We start from the raw sequence: 21,488 nt of genomic DNA, 5'->3' as shown, positions 1-21,488 counted from the left end.
GTTCATAAAAAGTAGTCATTTAAATGTATTGTTATTTTTAGCCCTAGCGGCCCATAAAAGCAACCAACTGCCCCCAACTGAACAAATTTGAGAAAGGACCTTATAATGATCCTCTAGACTAGGCTGTTAATAAGAAGAAGTTGTTTAAAGGTATTTCTATTTTTAAATCTAGCTGCCCTAAAAGGAGTCAAGTGCCCCCTGATTGAACAAATTTGAGAAAGGGACTCATAACAATACTGAGACAAGGTTGGATGAAATCCATCAAGCAGTTCATGAAAAGAAGTCATTTAAAGGCATTTTTCTGATGATCATAGCTATGGCAGCACCAGAAAGGGACCAATCGTCTCCATTTGAATAAAATTGGGGCTGGGCTTTATAATGATGCCAAAAACCATGTGCAATTATATTGATCTCTATTTCTTATGTCCAATGTCCAATACCCATATAACAGTATAGGCGAAAGTAATAGTGTACCTGACAATCATGTTAAAGACTAACCATTAAATCTAACATTCTGTATCAATGAACACTCTGCATTTGTCAACACATTCAGAAGTCTTTATAATGGAAAAAAAAATTAGAGCTAAATCTAGTAATGTACAGTTGGTGTTTCAAATCTACAGGGAAAGTTAAATTGCATGTTTATAAACACAACTTTCTTGCAGGAGATGAATATAGTATGTATACTTCCTATCTGTAACAAGGAAGTTTATACATACCAAGTCTTCGTCATGCACAACATAACAAAGTTTAAAGGTATTCACACAAAATTCCCCTGCTCATTTCATAGTGGTAAACAAATTCATTTTACAAAACAAGAGGGTCATGATGACCCTGGATCGCTCACCTGAGTAATATGAGCTACATGTTTCAAAGATCAAACTGATGATAAAATATTAAGAAAGTCAGTAGGTCATATTCATGGTCAATGATATTCAGTTTTATGATTGGTGTGCAAAACTGTGTATGTCATCAAAATTTCAAGGGTGTATCTTAAAAAACAAGAAAGTAGGTCAGTAGGTCAAGGTCACAGTCAAGTGACATCATATTACTTGGGGTCATCAGGTAATTATAACTAAACAGTCTTGGAAATAGGATCAAATGATTTTTTAAGTATTTTTTCCTATATAACTCACATAGTAACAAAGTGACCCCAGGGTGGGGCCTCTTTAAACCCCATGGGCATAATTTGAACAATTTTGGTAGAGGACTACTAGACAATGCATCATACCAAATATCAAAAGCATAGGTTGTATGGTTTCAGACAAGAAGATTTTTAAAGTTTTTTTTCCCTATATAAGTCTATATAAAACTTTGGAGTCCCAGGGCAGGGCCTCTTTTCACCTCAGGGAAACAATTTGAACAGTTTTGGTAGAGGACCATAAGACAATGCTACAAACCAAATATCAAAGTTCTAAGTGTTGTGGTTTCAGACAGGAAGATTTTAATACTTTTTTCATATATAAGTCTATGTAAAACTTGGGACCCCCGGGGCGGGGTCAAATTTGACCCTAGAGGGATAATTTGAACAACCTTGGTAGAGGACACTAGATGATGCTACATACCAAATATCAAAGCCCTAGGCCGTGTGGTTTTGTACAAGAAGATTTTCAAAGTTTTCCCTATATAAGTCTATATAAACCATGTGACCCCCGGGGCGGAGCAATATTTGACCCTAGGGGGATAATTTGAAAAATCTTGGTAGAAGACCACTAGATGATGCTACATACAAAATATCAAAGCCCTAGGCCATGTGGTTTTGCACAAGAAGATTTTCAAAGTTTTCCCTATATAAGTCTATAAAAACCATGTGACCCCTGAGGTGGGGCCATATTTGACCCTAGGGGGATAATTTGAATAATTTTGGTAGTGTCTTATTGTAAAGAATGACCAAGACAGTATTCTTACTACAAGTATATGTTTATTATATGAGTGCGCCTTAACAACTACTGAAACAACATCCCAAACTGGGTGTGTATAAAATATATGCATGCGCTGTGAGTATACTACATTATCTACATAATGATACATCTCCCTTTTTGGCAAAGAACAAGGAACACAATTTCTGAAAGCTAAAATAAAATAAATCAAAATACTCCAAATTTACTATAACGTAAAATTTCTTTCATAAGGTCTGTTTCTCCATGAATGGCATATTTTTGCTATCAACACTTAATTATCTCTGTTTTCTGTTTACATAGCAAGCCTGTTCCGCTATCTAATGTTATCATATTACATTGTTTCAATTAATCTTGTCCGAGGTTTAACTGCCCTGCCAGATTTACTCATATATGTTTTTTGCTTGCTTCACTATCTGACCTTTTATTGTTTTTATCAGAGAATTGTGAAATACAGTCAGAATTTTCTTGAGGCGCTGAAAGGTTGTTATTTTCCACATTTTGCATGTCAACATCAGGTATGCACTCTTTTGATTCATTGGTTTGTAACAAATGCCTCCTATTGCGACGATATGTGTTACGATATGTGTTACCGTCAGGTGTTTTAACAGAGTATGACCTATCATGATGTTTTTGCACTGCAGGACTCCAATCTTTATTTGCTTGTTGAATTCGTGCCGAATCTCCTATTTCTAATGGTGGTAAATGCTTGGCTGTCATATCATAATACACTTTCTCTCTTTCCTTGTTTGCTGACAATTTCTCACAAATGACCTTGTGTGAGATTTGCCGGGGAAGTAATTGTGACTTAGCAACTGGCAACACTGACCTAATTTGACGTTGGAACATGATTTCACTGGGTGAAAAACCTATTTTAAGTTTTGTTACCCTATATTCTTGTATTCCTATCATTGGGTCGGTGCCTGATGCTCTGGCCTTTGTGAAAATGTGCTTGCAAATTTTCAGGTATGCTTCCGCAAAACCATTACCGGAGCTGTGGTAAGGGCTTGTGGTCTGGTGTGTAAAATCCCAGAGCTTTGCAAAGTTTGCAAACTCATGAGATGCATAGCATGGCCCATTATCAGATACTACAATTTCTGGTATGCCAAATCTAGCAAATATGCCCTTGAGCCTACTTATAACTGTCAAACTTCTACAGTCAGGCAGCTCTTTGACCTCAAAGTAATGTGAATAATGGTCAGCGACTATCAAAAAGTCTTTGCCATTGAACTCAAATAGGTCTGTGCCAAGTACCTGCCATGGGTATTCTGGAACTTGGGTTAGACAAGCGGTTCTTTCTGGTTTGAGTCTCTGTGTTGCAAACATACAGGACATTTCAGAACGAGATCTTTAATTTCCTGGGTGATTCTAGGCCAAAAACAGTATCACTTGCTCTACTTATTGTTTTCTCTATTCCCATATGACTTGAAGAATGTAGTTTTGACAATAAGTCTGCCCTTAGGGATTTAGGAATAACAATTTTGTGACCCTTCATTATTACCCCATCCATGACGGTAAGCTCATCCCTGTAATTCCAGAAATCTAGCAGTTCTGACTTGCAGTGATTTCTTTCATCAGGCCAACCTTCAATAATGACTTGCTTCAGGGACAAAAGTTGTTTGTCCCTGTCAGTATTGACCTTGATTTCTTGTAATTTCCGGTCACTTACCGGTAAGCTTCTTTTGACCATATTAACCTGGACTTCTACAGTTTCCGTCAGGGACGAATCTGTATCCTTGACTGGGAATCTAGACAAAGTATCTGGTAAAGGAATCTGAGTTCCCTGCCTATAAGTGACATCTATATCATACTGTGAAATGTTTAAGAGCAGCCGCTGTAACCTAACAGGTGTAGCAAATAAGGGTTTCTTACATATAGCTATCAATGGTAAGTGGTCTGTAACTACTTTGACTTTTTTCCCATACACCCACTGGTGGAATTTCTTCAAGCCAAATACCAATCCAAGACACTCTAACTCAATCATAGCATAGTTCATTTGGCTTGGTGTAAGACTTTTACTGGCATAACCTATTGGTCTACCTTCTTGAAGGAGTGTGGCCCCAAGTCCTGACCTACTTGTGTCGGTTTGCAACTCTAAGGGTTTGGCTGGGTCATAGAAAGCAAGGACAGGAGCTTGCGTTATGATATCAATCATCTGATCATAAGCTTGCTGCTGTGATTCACCCCAGAGAAATTCTACATCTTTTGCCAATAATTCTCGTATGGGCAAAGTGACCTCAGATAGCCTAGGTGCATATCTAGCGAGATACTGACTCATGCCAAGTACCGTTTCGAGTTGTGACCTATTTTCCGGGATAGGCATTTCTCGAATTGCAGACACCTTGTCTGGATCTTGGCTAAGACCTTGTTTAGATATCACATGACCGAAATAACTAATCTGGGACTGCCCAACCTCCAGCTTATCTGGATTAAGGCGTATACCTTGTTCTAGTGACCTTTGGAGCACTGCTCTCAAATTCGCATCGTGCTCCTCCCTTGTTTTGCCATATACTAAAATATTATCTACTATGGCAGCTACCCCTGGGAGACCCTCAAATATTTTGTCTATTTTCTTTTGGAACGGATCCATGGCAGACGAAATACCCATTGGAAGTCACCTGATTTTTTCTGTACTGTCACCATTGAATTGACCCACTTAGTAGGCTCACTTACTTTTGTAATGACCCCCAATTTCTCCATCTTATCTAGCTCCTTCTTGCATTTATCTCGTAATGCAACAGGAATCCTACGTGGAGGATGAACCACAGGTTTAGCATCATGTTTCAGATAAATAGAACATTGCCCTGGAATAGAACCAATGCCCTTAAAAACCTGGGAATATTCATTCAGCACTGCTGTTTTGTTAAGCGGGGATGATACATAATTGGAAGTGACAGCATGTGCGAGTTTAACTAGGCCAAAATCTATGGAAGTCTGGAAACCAAACAAGGGTGGTGACTGGGTGTCTACATGAAATTCTACATACTTGGTCTGTGCAGAAGGTTCATGGGTACATTGCAAGGTAATGGAACCTAGACATACTAAAGGGTTGCCATTATAACCTGTGAGCTTCGTTACTGAGGAACAGAGTGCGGTTTTTACATCTACTTGTTGCAATGCAAAATGAGGTAAAATATTCACCTGTGCGCCAGTGTCTATCTTGAAAGAAATTTGTTTCCCAAGACGTCCAGTTTTAATATCCACAAATGCCTGATTGCACATCTTGTCCACAGCACTAATTACTGTATCAATGTAAATATCCTCAGATGAATCATCAGCCCTCACTTCATTGACAGGTTTACTCCTGCACACCCTCGGGTAGTGATTCCATTTTTTACATAATGATACAGGTAGAGGTCCACCAGATGATGCTACACACCAGATATCAAAGCCCTAGGCCCTGTGGTTTTGGATAAGAAGATTTCTAAAGTTTTTCCTTTCGGTTACCATGGCAACCAGAGTTCTGCATGGAATTCAATTCTTTGAACAATTTTGAAAGGGGACCACCCCATTCATCAGATCATTCCTGTGAAGTTTGGTGTAATTCTGCCCAGTGGTTTTCAAGAAGAAGATTTTTTTAGAAAATATTGACTGACATTGAGCAGTCACAATAGCTCACCATGAGCCTTTGGCTCAGGTGAGCTAAAAATAAACATATTAATGGAGAAAAACCTTTCTAAAATTTATGGCAAAAATTCAATTCTGTATTACATATATTGTGGTGACCACTCCAACTTTACCATAGTTTCCACATACCCTAGTTTATTTATTGTGGTGAATGTTATGCAGAACCAATGGTGAAAACAAGCATATCTTGTAAATATCATGAAATTTCTGCCATTAAATTCTATTGGAATTTCTGCTATTTATATCCTATTATCAAACTGAATGTAAAGTTAAAGGTTTTGTTAGTTTTGTTTGTTTTGGGTTTAACACCGTTTTTCAACAGTATTTCAGACATGTAACGGTGAGCAGTTAACCTAACCAGTGTTTCTGGATTCTGTACCAGTACCCACTTTGAAAATGAATGCCATTTGTAAAGAAATAAAAATAAACAATTGCAGGAAACTGTGTTCTACCTAGTTATGTGAAATTTCACCACTCGCACGCTATTGCAAATGCATCAAAACAAACATATGTAACAGTTCTTTGAAAATGGTGAGTTTTTAAAGGCATTCCATTGTCCAGAAGTGGGGCTCCTTTATGCAGTCCTTTTCCAGAATTCAATGTTTATATCAGTATACTGACACTTGTTTCATAGAGTAATATACATGTTTTACATGCTGTTCATTTTCATGTGAAACAACTCTTTCTTTCTATGTTTTGGTGTTGATTGATTTTTCTTTCTCTGAAGCTAAGCATTAATGATCTATTTCTAAGCCTACACTCATGGTAATTTTATAGACTAGCTCTTAGACCATGATATATTATTTCTTAAATTTTCATTTTCAAAACTGTGAATAAAGCCAGTCTATATCCTATGTCAAATATCATGATAATATTACAATCAGTTCTGTGAAAAAATCTCTAAAATAGACTGGCAGTTGTCACTATTACATAAAATAACAGAAAAATTACAAAATCTGAAATTTTGTGACAAATTCTTTATTATCAGTCTAGTTGCTAGTCTAGTTAATTTACAGTATAGACAAAATTTTAACGGGCTCATAACTACGTCTAAGTTACTTACTGTTGGCAGTTTTTCTCCCTCTTTCACATCTTTCACTCTCTTCAAGAATTCAAAGAGCGACTCTGCCTCTGTGAATGAGTTCTTATCAGTCACACTATATATTATAACGAAGCAGTTTCCAGTGCGGGTGTACTGTTCTCGTATTGCAGAATACTCTTCCTGCCCGGCTGTATCTAGAATGTCCAGTAAACATGTCTGCAACATATATCAAAAGACATTTCAGAATATCTATTTTGATCAGCACATGCAATAACTACAAATAGATTTATTTCAAGAATCAAAATATGGGCATATGTAAAGCTATATCAGCATAATATAGCTATCTTATAAAATTTTAAGACACCTTATACACCTTAAACTGTAAATGTCATATGACTGGACACTCACAAAAGGTATTGTAAATACAAGTCTACTGCATGCCTTTTTTAGGTGGATACTTACTTCACAGGGTAGAACATCCAACCTCTGACCCCTTACTGTTAGGTCACAGGCTCAAGCCTATCACCAGCTGAATTTAACTGCTGTTTCAAAGAACAGACATTAAGCTGGTTTGACACAAGTTGTGAGAACTCTCTATATCACTGAAATCAATTAAACTTTCTATACTTAACAAAAAAGCTTTATTCTTTTCACTTGCCATTTATCATTTTACCAACACCTTAACTCTTACCATCCTGGACATGATTGATTTTGCAACCAGTGTAGATCATCCATGCAGTTTAAACAAGATCTGCACTGTTTGCCATTCAGTCAGTATCTTTTTGGTAAGCACCCCTTTTAATAGTAAATGGTACTGTCCAAATAGTAAGATGGACATGTTCGTTATTGAATTTTAACATGGTAAGAGTTAATATGACTGAAAGTACTGGTACTCTTTTGAGATATATATGTAGGGTATACTTAGAACAATATGTCACTGCTTATTACATAAGGCTGTGACTAAATACAGAGTTGGTGTGCCCGTGATATATTACAGACTCCGGTATATACCGGATTAACTAAATTTGAACAAAAATACCTTAAATGTATATATTTTGTAACCATGGTGATTCTAACCCTAACCTTTAGTCAAAATATTATGGACATTATACACTAAATGCATGCGGACATGCAAAAAAGTGAGTATTTTTGCCGTGCGTTCCGTTTGATAATAATTCCGCGCATGCGCCGAACGGCTGCACCAACTCTGCAATGAGAAACATTCATTACATAATACTGCAGTACTTCAACAAGGCAGTCTGAAAGACAGCTAAATCCCCCGCCACTGCTATGGATAGTGAAAGGATAAACCTTTGATTTTAGCTGTGACCTTGACCTTGAACTGACATGGCTGACTCATGAATTCTGCCCAACGTCTTGATGAGGTGATCATTTGACCAAAGTTTCATGAAAATCCTTCAAGGGGTTTAGGAGATACAGAGCTGAAACCTTTGACCTTCAGTTGTGACCTTGACCTTGAGTTGACATGGCTGACTCATGAGTTCTTGATGAGGTGATCATTTGACCCAAGTTTGATGAAAATCCTTCAAGGGGTTAAGGAGATACAGAGTGGACACCAAATGGAAGGCTCAAACCTTCGACCCTTAGTTGTGACCTTGACCTTGAGCTGGCATGGTTGACTCATAATTTCTGCACATCGTTCTGATGAGGTAATCATTTGACCCAAGTTTTATAAAATTCCTTCAAGGGGTTTAGGAGATATAGAGCGGACACGAAATGGAAGACTCAAACCTTTGACCTTCAGTTGTGACCTTGACCTTGTGCCGACATGGCTGACTCATAAGTTCTGCACATCGCTTTGATGAGGTGATCGTTTGACCCAAGTTTGATGAAAATCCTGCAAGGGGTTTAGGAGATATAGAGCGGACACAAAATGGAAGGCTCAAACCTTTGACCCTAAGTTGTGACCTTGACCTTGTGCCGGTATGACTGACTCATAGGTTCTGCACATCGTCTTGATGAGGTGATCATTTGACCCAAGTTTTATAAAATTCCTTCAAGAGGTTTAAGAGATATAGAGCGGACACAAAATGGAAGGCTCAAACCTTTGACCCTAAGTTGTGACCTTGACCTTGAGCCGGCATGGCTGACTCATGGGTTCTGCACATCGTCTTGATGAGGTGATCATTTGACCCAAGTTTTATAAAATTCCTTCACGGGGTTTAGGAGATATATAGAGCGGACACAAAATGGCAGGCTCAAACCTTTGACCTTGAGTTATGACCTTGACCTTGAACCGACAAGGTTGACTCATGGGTTCTGCACATCATCTTGATGAGGTGATCATTTGACCCAAGTTTCATGAAAATCCTTCAAGGGGTTTAGGAGATATGGACCGGACACGATTTTGTTACGGACGGAAGGACGGACGGACGGATGGAAGGACGGACGGACGGAAGGACGGACGCAGACCATTCCTATAATCCCTCCACCACAGCGGGGGATTAACAAAACATATCAATTTATTCATTTTACAACTTCAACCCTATTTTTACAAAAATGTCAAGAATTTACAAACTAGCAATAATTCTGCGGGTAGAAACTATCAAAATGTTGTCATGCACTATCAAAAAAAAAAAAAAAAAGAGAACATTATATTTATATCTAGTTTTATCTACCATGCTAGCTTAAACATGTACAACCTTTTACTGCATTTTTATAATTTTTATAATACTTAAAATTGGTCATGGTGGTAAACTTCACAAAATTATGATAATTTTGAAATTTTCACCTATATGTTATTAACTTATAGGTTAATCTGAAGGTACATCAACACAATTTATTATTTTTAAATGTACACTCAGTGATTTTAGGAAACTGATGAAAAAGAAAAAAAACAGCGGGTTTCCAGTGGCTATTTTGCTCAGTATAATTCAAGGATAATTAAAATAAAATTTAATTAATAACAGTATTTCAAACAATTCTCACAGCCATGAGTTGAATAATATAGCTCAATACAAACCTCCCCATCATCATTTTGGTCATCATCCTCCTCGGACGACACATTACCAGTGACAATATCTTCCTCCTCATCCCCAGAGCTTACATACACAAACTTGCTTCCTAAAAACATTGCGACACCAAGTGTACTGTTCCTGAAATACCTCTAGAATATATCCCTGAAATAGCAATACAGAAATAAGCTTACCAAATAAACGATGGATCGTTGGTCTAGTGTTTAATTTAATGTGTCAGCTACCTACAGCTCATGTGTCTGAACCCTACAAGGCTCATGACAGCATGCCTCCAAGTGATAACAAGTATCTGGTTTTCCCCATCCATCTTAATAGTAAATCAAATCTACTTCTTGCTTTCTTAACAATAAAGATATAACAATCAGTATACTTAAAGCTGTACATACATTAAATGTACTGGCTAAACTAATTCATCTGAGGGATAAAATACACTGTCATAGTGGCCTCTTGATTCAAACAATGGAGCTGTTAGGGGGAAATAAGCATGCTTAACTATTTTAATGCTCCACAGGGAAAAGGGCATATTAGTACATTAGTGAGAACACAAGGAGTTATTTGAAAGACATTCATGCCCTATACAATAGCCTGTAGGAGGTAACTTTCAGTTCAAAATATGCTGTGGCCTTGACCTTTGACCTAATGACCTCAAATCAATAGGAATCATCTAAGATCACTGGCAATCATACTATGAAGTTTGATGACTGTAGGCTCAACCACTCTCCATCTATTAATCTAAACTATTCTAGCCTCAAATTCACTGTGACCTTGGTCTTCAACTTTCTGACCATTAAAATATCAAGGTTATGGACTATATAATACAACAGGACCATAAAGAACGTTCAATTTACAAATTTTTACAAAGAATTAAGCACTAAGTCTTGCATATTTTTATAAAACTTTTAATATGCCTCTGTGTGTTTTAATTAAATTGTACCCTTAGTTAAGGACTAAAAAGCAAATTTTCAGACAATATTTAAAAGCTTACTGGCAAGCACTAGCTAAAAGGCACTGACCTCCAGATTTTCGCTAAAAATGACCTTTCTTTAAAATTGAAGTTTAGTCATATTATGAACATAAGAACATGAGTTTTAAAAAATGTTAAATCAAGACTAGATGCCTACAGGCAACATGTCGTGCCCTCCCTTTGACCCATAACTATGATCTTGACCTTTGAGATAGAGTCCATCTCATTGAGTTAAACATTCATGCCAAATATAAACAAGATTCATCAATGCATGTCAAAGTTAATGGCTGGAGATGACCTTTGACCTCCAACTGTGACCTTGAAGATTGAGATAGGAACCTGGAGTTTGCACATGACACACTGTCTCACTGAAGTTAACATTCATGCCAACGTCGAACACGAAATGCCCCCCTTGATGCATTCAGTACTTACACAAAGGAACAGAAATTATTTGCTCACTGTATTAAAACAAAAGTTCTACTGTTCTGGTTCAATGTGACATTGTCCTCTGACCTACTGACCCCAAAATCAACAGGGGCCATGATCAACCTCCCTATCAAGTTTAGTGATCCTAGGCCCAAGCGTTCTCAAGGTATCGTCTGGAAAGTCTTTAACTGTTCCGGGTCAATGTGATCTTGACCTTTAGCCTACAGATCTAAAATTCTATAGGGGCCATCTACAGGTCATGACCAACCTCCCCCTATCAAGTTTCATGATCCTAGGCCAAACCATTCTTAAGCAACAGTTTAAATGTTCCAGGTCACTGTAACCTTGACCTTTGATTTACTGACCTTAAAATCAACAGGGTTCATCTGCTGGTCATGGTGAACCTCACTATCATCTTTCATGACCCTTTGCCCAAGCGTTCTTAAGTTATCGTCCAGAAACCGTTTTAACTGTTCCTGGCCAATCTGACCTTGAACTTTGACCAAATGACCTCAAGATCAATATGGGTCATCTGCTGGTCATGACCAAACTCCCTATCAATTTTCCTGATCCTAGGCCCATGTGTTCTTGAGTTATCGCCCGGAAACCATTTTACTGTTCCTGGTCACTGTGACCTTGAAATTTGACCTACTGATCTCAAAATCAATAGTGGTCATCTGCTGGTCATGAACAACCTCCCTATCAACTTTCACGATCCTAGGCCCAAGCAATCTTGAGTTATCATCCGGAAACAGTTTAACTGTTCTGGGTCACTGTGACCTTTAAGGCTTTAACTTCGACATACAGATCTCAAAATCAATAGGGGACATCTGCAGCTGATGACCAACCTTCCTATCAACTTTCATGATCCTAGGCCCAAGCGTTCTTGAGTTATCATCCGGAAACAGACTGGTCTACATACAGACTGATCGACTGACAGACAGACCAACAGACCGACCGACATCTGCAAAACAATATTATACCCCTCCTTCTTCGAAGGGGGGCATAAATATAAACAAGATTCCTCAATGCATGTTAAAGTTATGGGCTGGGCAAGATCTGACATGCCCTTTAACCTCCAACTGTGAGCTTAACCTTTGAGGTAGGAACCTGCGGTTTGAGTGTGACACTTTGTCACGCTGAGGTTATTAACATTCATGCCAAATATAAACGAAATTACTCCATGAATGTCAAAGTTATGGTTCGGACAAACAAATTTACGCATGCAAGCATGCACATACACCAAACAGCCATTTGGACAACTATGTCTTCGCATCCTCAAGTGGGCTCGGCAAAAAAAAGAACATGCCCGAGTCAGGCTGAAACCCGGGCTACCGCCGCAATAAAATTTTTTCTTTGTTCTCGACCAAAACAAACAGTAATACTTAACAATTGTTATATATAAAGCTTTACAATTAAGGCAGGTTATCTATAGAATCCCATTACAAACACAAGTTTTTCAATTTTGAATTAAAAAAAAATAATAAAAACAACTAATTCTTTTGTGTTTCCATAACATATAATCTGTCAGTAACTATGTTTTACAGCCTTCTAAAGAAATATAGCAATAATTTTCTATTATCTAAAAATTTCCTTTTTTTGTTGTCGTACGATCTGGAGGTCAGTGACTTGAACAGCTAGCACATCGTGTATTGTATATAATCAGAGGATAATTTAATTACCACTGTTGTATATTATAATTAGTGTTCGTATAATTATTATGTTATGCAATCACTGCTGATTAAGATAATCAATATTGTTCAGTAGAACTGTATAAAGGCAGTTTCTGAAAGATGGTCCAGGCTGTCTTAAAATGTGGTCCAGGATTTCCTATGGTCTAGGTTGTTTCATTGTCTATGTTGGTCTATGGTCCATTTTGTTCAGTGCCAGATCAAGCATCTGATCCATAAATGACTTAAGTCCCTACCCATACCTCTAGATATCCCTCTTAATGATAACATACTTATACAGTACCTAGAGAAGTTTAATGTTTGCACATGCTGTTAGCAACACTGCTTTTGAACTGGCTTGGATCTCTGATGTGATCATCAGAAAATTAAAAAAAACTGTAATGTGACTGAACTGATCACAGGCACCAATATTGTACCCTGGATAAAAAATGTATAAGTTCAGACAGGTGAATTACCTGTTTTCATTCCAAATCAAGACATAATGAAAAATATGTGGTGAAATATGTGCACTTTTTAAAATGATGTACCTGAGACACCCAGTTTAGAAGGGGCTTAATATTTCACTTTCACATCAATGAGGGGCAAGTGATTTGAAGTCAGCAACCTTAACCACTCGGCCATGGATGCCCCGTCCCTGTATGTATACCTAATTCTGTATGTATACCTAATCTTTTCAACACATTCAGCTTTTAATATAATAATAATAAATAATAATTTTAATTCGAATTGTCTCTTGGCCAAGTTGGGGTTGCAATGTCTTGGGGTCGAAATGTCGCGTGCTAGCATTTAAATAGTACAGTGTGTGTAGTAGTTCCGAATCACCCATCAGAAAACGTTCAATCTATCAATCAGAATTGTGTCCTTTGGGGTTTAGTGTTCATATGACAAGATGTAAAAATAAAAGGTATGATTTCATTTAAATGATTACTAGTTTGGCCATGGGGTATCCATACATACGGATTTTCATCGAAAATTTGCATCAAAAAGGTCAGTCAAAAGAAAAAAAATATACATGATGATCAAGTACATAAAAAATATTTTGCTGGGTTTAATCTCACACCGAAACTATAGTAGGTCCAGCTTTTGATGGTGGAGGAAGACTCAAGGTACAGCCCGTGCATTATTTACCATGAGCTGGTACCTAGGAATAACCATCGACCTTTCGTAAGCCATCTGGATGGCTTATTCACATGACCTAGTGTTTGATCATAAATGACAGTTTCAAACTCGTCCGAGACTTTATTGAAGGAAACATTCTGATCAAGTTTCATGATGGACAAAACATTGTAATCTCTTCCAGTGTTAACAGTAGAATTGTTAACTATAATGGACAACTTCGTGATACAGAGGCATCAAAACAGCTCATCTTGAGCACTTTGTGCAAAGGTGATCTAGAAACTATGTACGATACAGTGCCAGTTCATACTGCCGAAAAAAATCGTAACCATGTATGAAGATTAACACTTCATCATATGGAATATTTATAGTTTTGGTCCATGTACTCCTTTTCAACACTGATGTGTGTTGTTAAAAGCATTTTCGCCAGGTTATCATAGACTCAATGTAATATGTAAGCAGCAGCAATAGAATATTTCACAGTGTACCTGGAGTGTGACTGATGCTCAAAGAATATTACAAACAAACAGCACTCACTGCTCACATAGTAATGTTCAGTTTTACTGGGTTAATATAGCAATACGCTTCCAGTAGTGTTCCCTGAATATGCCTCGATTAATACCTCCAGTGAACAGTGTACTCATTGAGCATTGCACAATAAACAACACGCATATAATTAGAATATTTAATTACCAAATTGAATATAAAAAGAGTGAATAAAGTAAATAACAAAAACAGTATGCTAAAAATCAATTTATAACAAGAGGACCATAATGGTCCTGAATCGCTCACCTCTTCCCACATGACCCAGTTTTGAGTATGACGTCGTTTTTTTCTATTATTTGACATAGTGACCTAGTTTTTGAGCTCATGTGACCCAGTTTTAAACCTGACCTAGATATTATCAAGATAAAAATTCTGACCAATTTTCATGAAGATCCATTAAAAAATATGGTCTCTAGAGAGGTCACAAGGTTTTTCTATTATTTGACCTATTGACCTAGTTTTCGAAGGTACGTGACCCTGTTTTGAACTTTACCTAGATATCATCAAGGTGAACATTCCCACTAATTTTCATGAAGATCACATGAAAAATATGGCCTCTAGAGAGGTCACAAGGTTTTTCTATTTGTATACCTACTGGCCTAGTTTTCGATCGCACGTGACCCATTTTCGAAACTGACCTAGATATCATCAAGGTGAACATTCTGACCAATTTTCATGAAGATCCATTAAAAAATATGGCCTCTAGAGAGGTCAAAAGATTTTAATAATTTTAGACCTACTGACCTAGTTTTTGATCGCAGTTGACCCAGTTTCAAACTTGACCTAGATATCATCAAGGTGAACACTCAGACCAACTTTCATGAAGATCTTGTGAAATATATGGCCTCTAGAGAGGTCACAAGGTTTTTTTATTATTTGACCTACTGACCTAGTTTTTTAAGGCACGTGACTCAGTTTCAAACTTGACCTAGCTGTCATCAAGGTGAACATTCTGACCACTTTTTATGGAGATCCATTCACAAGTATGGCCTCTAGAGAGGTCACAAGGTTTTTCTATTTTTAGACCTACTGACCTAGTTTTTGACCGCAAATGACCCTGTTTCGAATCTGACCTAGATATCATCAAGATGAACATTCAGACAAATTTTCATACAGATCCCATGAAAAATATGGCCTTTAGAGAGGTCACAAGATTTTTCTATTATTTGACCTACTGACCTAGTTTTTGACGGCATGTGACCCACTTTTGCACTTGACCTAGATATCATCAAGATGAACATTCAGACCAAATTTCATACAGATCCCATGAAAAATATGGCCTCTAGAGAGGTCACAAGGTTTTTCTATTATTTGACCTACTGACCTAGTTTTTGAAGGCACATGACCCACTTTCGAGCTTGACCTAGATATCATCAAGGTGAACATTCTGACCAATTTTCATGAAGATCTCATGAAATATATGGCCTCTAAGAGAGGTCACAAGGTTTTTCTATTTTTAGACCTACTGACCTAGTTTTTGACCACACTGATCCAGTTTCGAACTTGACCTAGATATCATCAAGATGAACATTCAGACCAACTTTCATACAGATCCCATGAAAAATATGGCCTCTAGAGAGGTCACAAGGTTTTTCTATTATATGACCTACTGACCTAGTTTTTGAAGGCATGTGACCCAGTTTCGAACTTGACCTAGATATCATCAAGGTGAACGTTCTGACCAATTTTCATGAAGATCTTGTGAAATATATGGCCTCTAGAGAGGTCACAAGGGTTTTCTATTTTTAGACCTACTGACCTAGTTTTTGATGGCACGTGACCCAGTTTCGAACTTGACCTAGATATCATCAAGGTAAACATTCTGACCAATTTTCATGAAGATCTTGTGAAATATATGGCCTCTAGAGAGGTCACAAGGTTTTTCTATTTTTAGATCTACTGACCTAGTTTTTGACGACACGTGACCCAGTTTCGAACTTGACCTAGATATCATCAAGATAAACATTCTGACCAACTTTCATAAAGATCCCATGAAAAATGTGACCTCTAGAGTGGTCACAAGCAAAAGTTTACGGACGCACGCATGCACGCACAGACTGACGGACAGACGACGGACGACGGACACCGCGCGATCACAAAAGCTCACCTTGTCACTTTGTGACAGGTGAGCTAAAAATGCAGAATTATGAAAAATATAAAATAAACATTTCAAAACATAGTCATGACAGTTAATTTCAATCTGCAAAAAAGTTTTTTTTGAAAATAAGAAAGCCTTCAATTTTTTATGAGGTCATTTCCAATCATAGTCATTCAAGTAGTTCAGAATCACTTTTTTCATCATTCATCTCCCTTGGAAGAACAAAATGACTCAACTTCTAAAAACTTTGTGAAATTATTGCTTCAACTAAAGGACATTCTAGGGACAAAACATTTAATTTTACTGGCAACATGTGAAGAATTAAATTGAAGTGACCATACTTGGGTATCAATATCTCTGAAGACTTGAAATGGAACACTCATATTGATCAAGTACGAAAGAAAGTAAATTCGACCCTAGGCTTTCTGAGGAGGAACCTACATCATATTCCTCAATCTGGGACCCATTTACCAAAGGTGAAATTGAGAAACTTGAGAAAGTGCAAAGATCAGCAGCACGTTTTATCACCAAAGACTATCACTCAAGACATGAAGGATGTGTAACAGAGATGCTGTAAAAGTTGGAACTTCTATCATTGCAGAACCGTCTGACGCTGATGTACAAGGTGGTGGAAGGGCTAGTAGCTACCGTCTATCAACGCAAATCACTACATTCAGAGACAGAGACCTTAACGAGCAGTAAGGGCAAAAAAATATTCTGACCCTATTACCTCCAACATTGTGGATAATTACGTAACCAACAACTCAAAGTGCTATAAACCAATCTCAGCAGTCACTGATAACTTTAGATTCTCATTTTTTCCAAGAACAGTATTGGATTGGAATAAACTTGATGACAGTGTCGTGAACTTAGAGACAGTGCACTCATTTAGAAATAGACTCTCTCAGTTAGACTAAGCGCACTCCCTCCTGTCGTGTGAAAGTCAGCAGTGGTTGCTACGACGTATCCTATTCAGATTCAGATTCAGATGCAAAATACCTTGGTGTTAGCATCACTTCAGATCTAAACTGGAACAAACACATAACCCAGGTCACTTCAACAGCTAGTCAAACACTTAACTTCATTAAGCACAATATTCCCTCCAAACAGCAATTAAAATATTAGGGAATTTGCCTACAAAACCCTTGTTAGACCACAACTAGAGTACTGCCACTCAGTGTGGAGTCCACATACACAGCTCAACATACATAAAATCGAGATGGTCCAACGCAGGGCCGCTCGATGGGTCACCAGTGACTATTCAAATTACAGCAGTGTCACACACATGTTAAAGCAATTGGGGTGGCGTTCCCTTGCAAACAGAAGGAATGATGCCAGGCTACTGATGTTTTACAAGATTGTCCATGGACTGGTTGCTGTGCCAATGCCATCTTATATTTTACCTCCTACCCGGCTCACTAGACACATGCATTCCCTATCTTTCCAGCAAATTCAAACACCCTGTAATTATTACAAGTTCTCTTTCTACCCGGCTACCATCATTCTCTGGAATTCTTTGCCGGCTGACATTGCTCAGGCACCTACCCTGGACCAGTTTAGGCAAGGGGTAACCAAACTGGGCCAGGACTTCTGAGTGACCAGGCTGTTTTTAATATATTTACTGTACATTTCGCCTTTTTACTAGCACTATCAGCTTTGTCTCAAATTCTCACAAATACATTATATAATGTATTACTTTATTTCTCCTGTACATTCCTGCTTTTAAGGTTCATGTAAAGTGTTTGAGACTGCCCCTCGGGTAAATTTTCGTTTCATGTTTTGAGACCTCATAGGCCTTTGTTTTTCATACATTGTATACCAAACTGTTCAGAAAGAGTAGAAGTGTCATTCAAGAGAGGTTGTTTTGTTCGGTACAATATTTCTCTTATATCACATACTTTGCTTGCCCACATTCTGTTTTGTAAAAAATATCAAACTCCTTTTTCAAAAATATTTTGACATTAGGTCTATACTTATTGTTAGCCTAACATATTTCTCCAGGTACTCCCAGTGTTAAAATTGCTACAATACATCTACATTTCAAAAAGTTGCAAAAATTGCAAAACTAAAGTGAAAGTAGAGCTGTCAAAATGACAAAATACTCCTATATTTCAGAAAATATGTAAGTTAACTGTATTTCAATACTGGGAGTACCTAGATAAATATGTTAGAGGCATAAACAAAACATATTTAAAGAAAAAATACTTTCGAAAAAGAAGTTTGATATTTTCTACAAAATAAAACTGTGACGATCGAAGTATACATGTAATTTTTGACAAAATACTTATTCTCAAAGAAGCTTACCTTTGTATAATGTATTCTCTACTTCCTCTGAACAATTCAGTGTATTTATAATAAATAGCTAGTAATGGTAATAGTCTTTGAAGAATAAATTTCCAAATTCAAAATTCACCTGAGGGGTGGTCTCCAAACACTTTACATGAACCTTAAACTCTTATGCACTGACGCGCACCTGCATAAAATACTCGCAAGTGTGTCATGCAGTATTGATAGATAGATAGATTCAGATTTGGAACTGCTCATGATTCGGAACTGCTACACACACTGTATTCCCAATATTGTCACCAGTATTTAACAAAATACTTGTTTGTAAACAACTTTACCTTTAACATATATACGTAGTATATATAACAAAATTATTACATAAAAATCACAAATTCTAAACACCTACCTTTTCGGCTGAAGAATGTTGTCCAAAATAATTTCTAAACAGCCTTAGTTGTTTACATAGGTCTCAATCATTACTAAAAATAGTTATACCTCTCATTGGTTATCTTAATTCATTTCTAAAAATAGCCACATGTACTTTCCCGTTAATCCACAGGGCGTTGTATCATCTAAGCCAGAAGGGTACGTTTACAGCCTAAATGATACTTTTATCGTTGGCGTTTTTAAGGTGATGTCACTTTTTGAATTGGAAGTGGCTATTCCTACGGTCCCGTAAGAATAGCCTCACAGGCTATTCCTACGGCTCTCCCGTAAGAATAGTAAAATAGCCCGCAGTTGGCTATTCCTACGGCTCTAAAGACAGTCCAAAATTATCATTAATGTCTGTACTCAAATAATAAAGAATAAAATGTTATATTAAAGAAATGGCTTAATTATCACCTAAAGATAAAAAAATCAATCATTCTTATAATGTTTGTGCATGTATTTGATATAACTAATAAGGCCTAAAAAAAAATTCTTTGTTTCCGGTAACATGCTCAAAAAATTTAGGGTAGGTAGGTCGGAAAATATTTTTTTTTTTGGATTTTTTTTTTATTAAGGGAGACTTTTCAAAAATTATTTTTGTGTCAAAAAATCAATGAATGCAAATAAGGGGGTAATGCCTTGAGAGCATCAGTAAGTTGATTTCTAACATCACTGGCCATGTTTAAAGCATAAAAAGTGCAGTTTTGCAACTTTTTGTTAAAAAGTTAAAAAAATATTCTCCAAGGCCATAAAAACATTTAGGGTCGGGCCAAAAATTTAGGGTAGGTCGGGATACCGGAAACAAACAATTTTTTTTTACGCCTTACAGAAAATTAAAGGACCACTGCCGAATTCTTTCCCCAAATTGTTACTTTATCGGCGCGTGTGTATGCACGTGCATAATTACAGTACGTGTAAGTTGATCAGCATCATCTTATACATATAACTTATTGTCTATAACTTATGCAACAGCCTATATAATGACTATATAATAATCAAATGAAATGTCGGCTTGAAAGCGAAAGGACCTATCCCCATTCTATGCAAACGCATTTTATTACTTCCCTTTGTAAATCATAATCTAACTATTTTTTTACAATAAATTCAACAAAAGTATAGAATCTTTTTTAGGCCCGTACATTTTCACGAAAGAAACTCTCTCAATATTGTCAATCTTTATTTCTCTTCTCTATTTTTATATGTCTTATCACCGAGACATGAAGGGAACATACAACGTGTAACATGATATTCAAAACATGATGTAAACTTAGAATAATTACATATTTATTACTAACAGTTCAAGATGGACATACAAAACTGTCTTTAGAGCCGTAGGAATAGCCACCTGCGGGCTATTTCACTATTCTTACGGGAGAGCCGTAGGAATAGCCTGTAAGGCTATTCTTACGGGACCGTAGGAATAGCCACTTCCTTTTGAATTTCAGGTGAATAACAAAAAACCAAAGAATATTCAGTTCTTTCCAAAAACTGTTATATTATGATTCAACCAAATAGTTTCCATTGTCTACCAGAAAGGAACAATTCTTATATTTTAATATTGAGATTTGAAACCTTTATAACAGACAGTAAACTAAAACAATAGACATTCATATGTGACGTCGGTGAGCTCAACAAAGCAATTTCAAGCACAAATATTAATGTGGAATGTAAAGTAAGTTACACACTACAATATCCGTCCAAGATACTTTCAAAAACAATGCATTTGCAGAATAGAGAGATAAAAGTAATTTTGACAGCTTGTGAAAACTAATGACAAATTTTGACAGGTATATGATGACTCATGACCTAATTAATTTTTTTCTGTTATTTCTAACTTCCAGTTTGATTTTCATAAAATGGGTATTCTTTATTGTAGCTTACAACTCATACATTAAAACAATAAAAGAATATATTGTTACCTCACTGTCGTTTTGTCTATCCATCTCTCGTACGAATTCCTATTGTTTCAGTCATTTGTCAGTAATTAGAGCAACTCACAGTGTTGCAATCATACAAAACACATCCCTTATTTTCACATAGATATTGAGAATTTATCTAATGAGCACATGTATTGGAAACACAATTTCAATACCGACTGTGTTTTGTAATAATGCTAAATTATCTCAGCCGTGACATCTCCTTAAATTTTATTTTTTTATACCCTTAAAATCAAAGGGGTCCGGCACATGAGTGGATTAAGTTTAATGGCTTATATTTGAGTCCTAGGGCCATAATTATGTAAAAAAATCATACTAATATAACTAATATAGTTATATTAGTATGATTTTTTCCATAATTATGACTCTAGGATTCAAAAATAAGTCATTAAACTTAATCCACTCATGTGCCGGACCCCTTTGTTTAAAATA

General features: G+C 36.8%; 1 protein-coding gene across 4 annotated transcripts in view; it reads right to left on the bottom strand.

Annotated features, from left to right (window-relative positions):
• Positions 1–19,239, bottom strand: part of LOC128555705 (circularly permutated Ras protein 1-like) — a 52,884-nt gene extending 33,645 nt beyond the window's left edge. For all 4 annotated transcript variants that reach the window (XM_053538875.1, XM_053538879.1, XM_053538866.1 and 1 more), the window contains exons 1-3: positions 19,097–19,239; positions 9,551–9,707; positions 6,589–6,783 (exon numbers count right to left, since the gene is read on the bottom strand). In XM_053538875.1, coding sequence (XP_053394850.1) covers positions 6,589–6,783; positions 9,551–9,661 — 306 coding nt within the window. In that variant the 5' untranslated portion in view covers positions 9,662–9,707; positions 19,097–19,239. The remainder of the gene's footprint in view (positions 1–6,588; positions 6,784–9,550; positions 9,708–19,096) is intronic.
• Positions 19,240–21,488: the final 2,249 nt, after the last annotated feature.

This window comes from Mercenaria mercenaria, chromosome 1, assembly GCF_021730395.1.
Source record: "Mercenaria mercenaria strain notata chromosome 1, MADL_Memer_1, whole genome shotgun sequence".
In the NCBI taxonomy this organism is placed as follows: domain Eukaryota; kingdom Metazoa; phylum Mollusca; class Bivalvia; order Venerida; family Veneridae; genus Mercenaria; species Mercenaria mercenaria.
The sequence above is the reverse complement of the archived record's forward strand: the minus strand, read 5'-3'. Positions and strand labels throughout refer to the sequence as shown.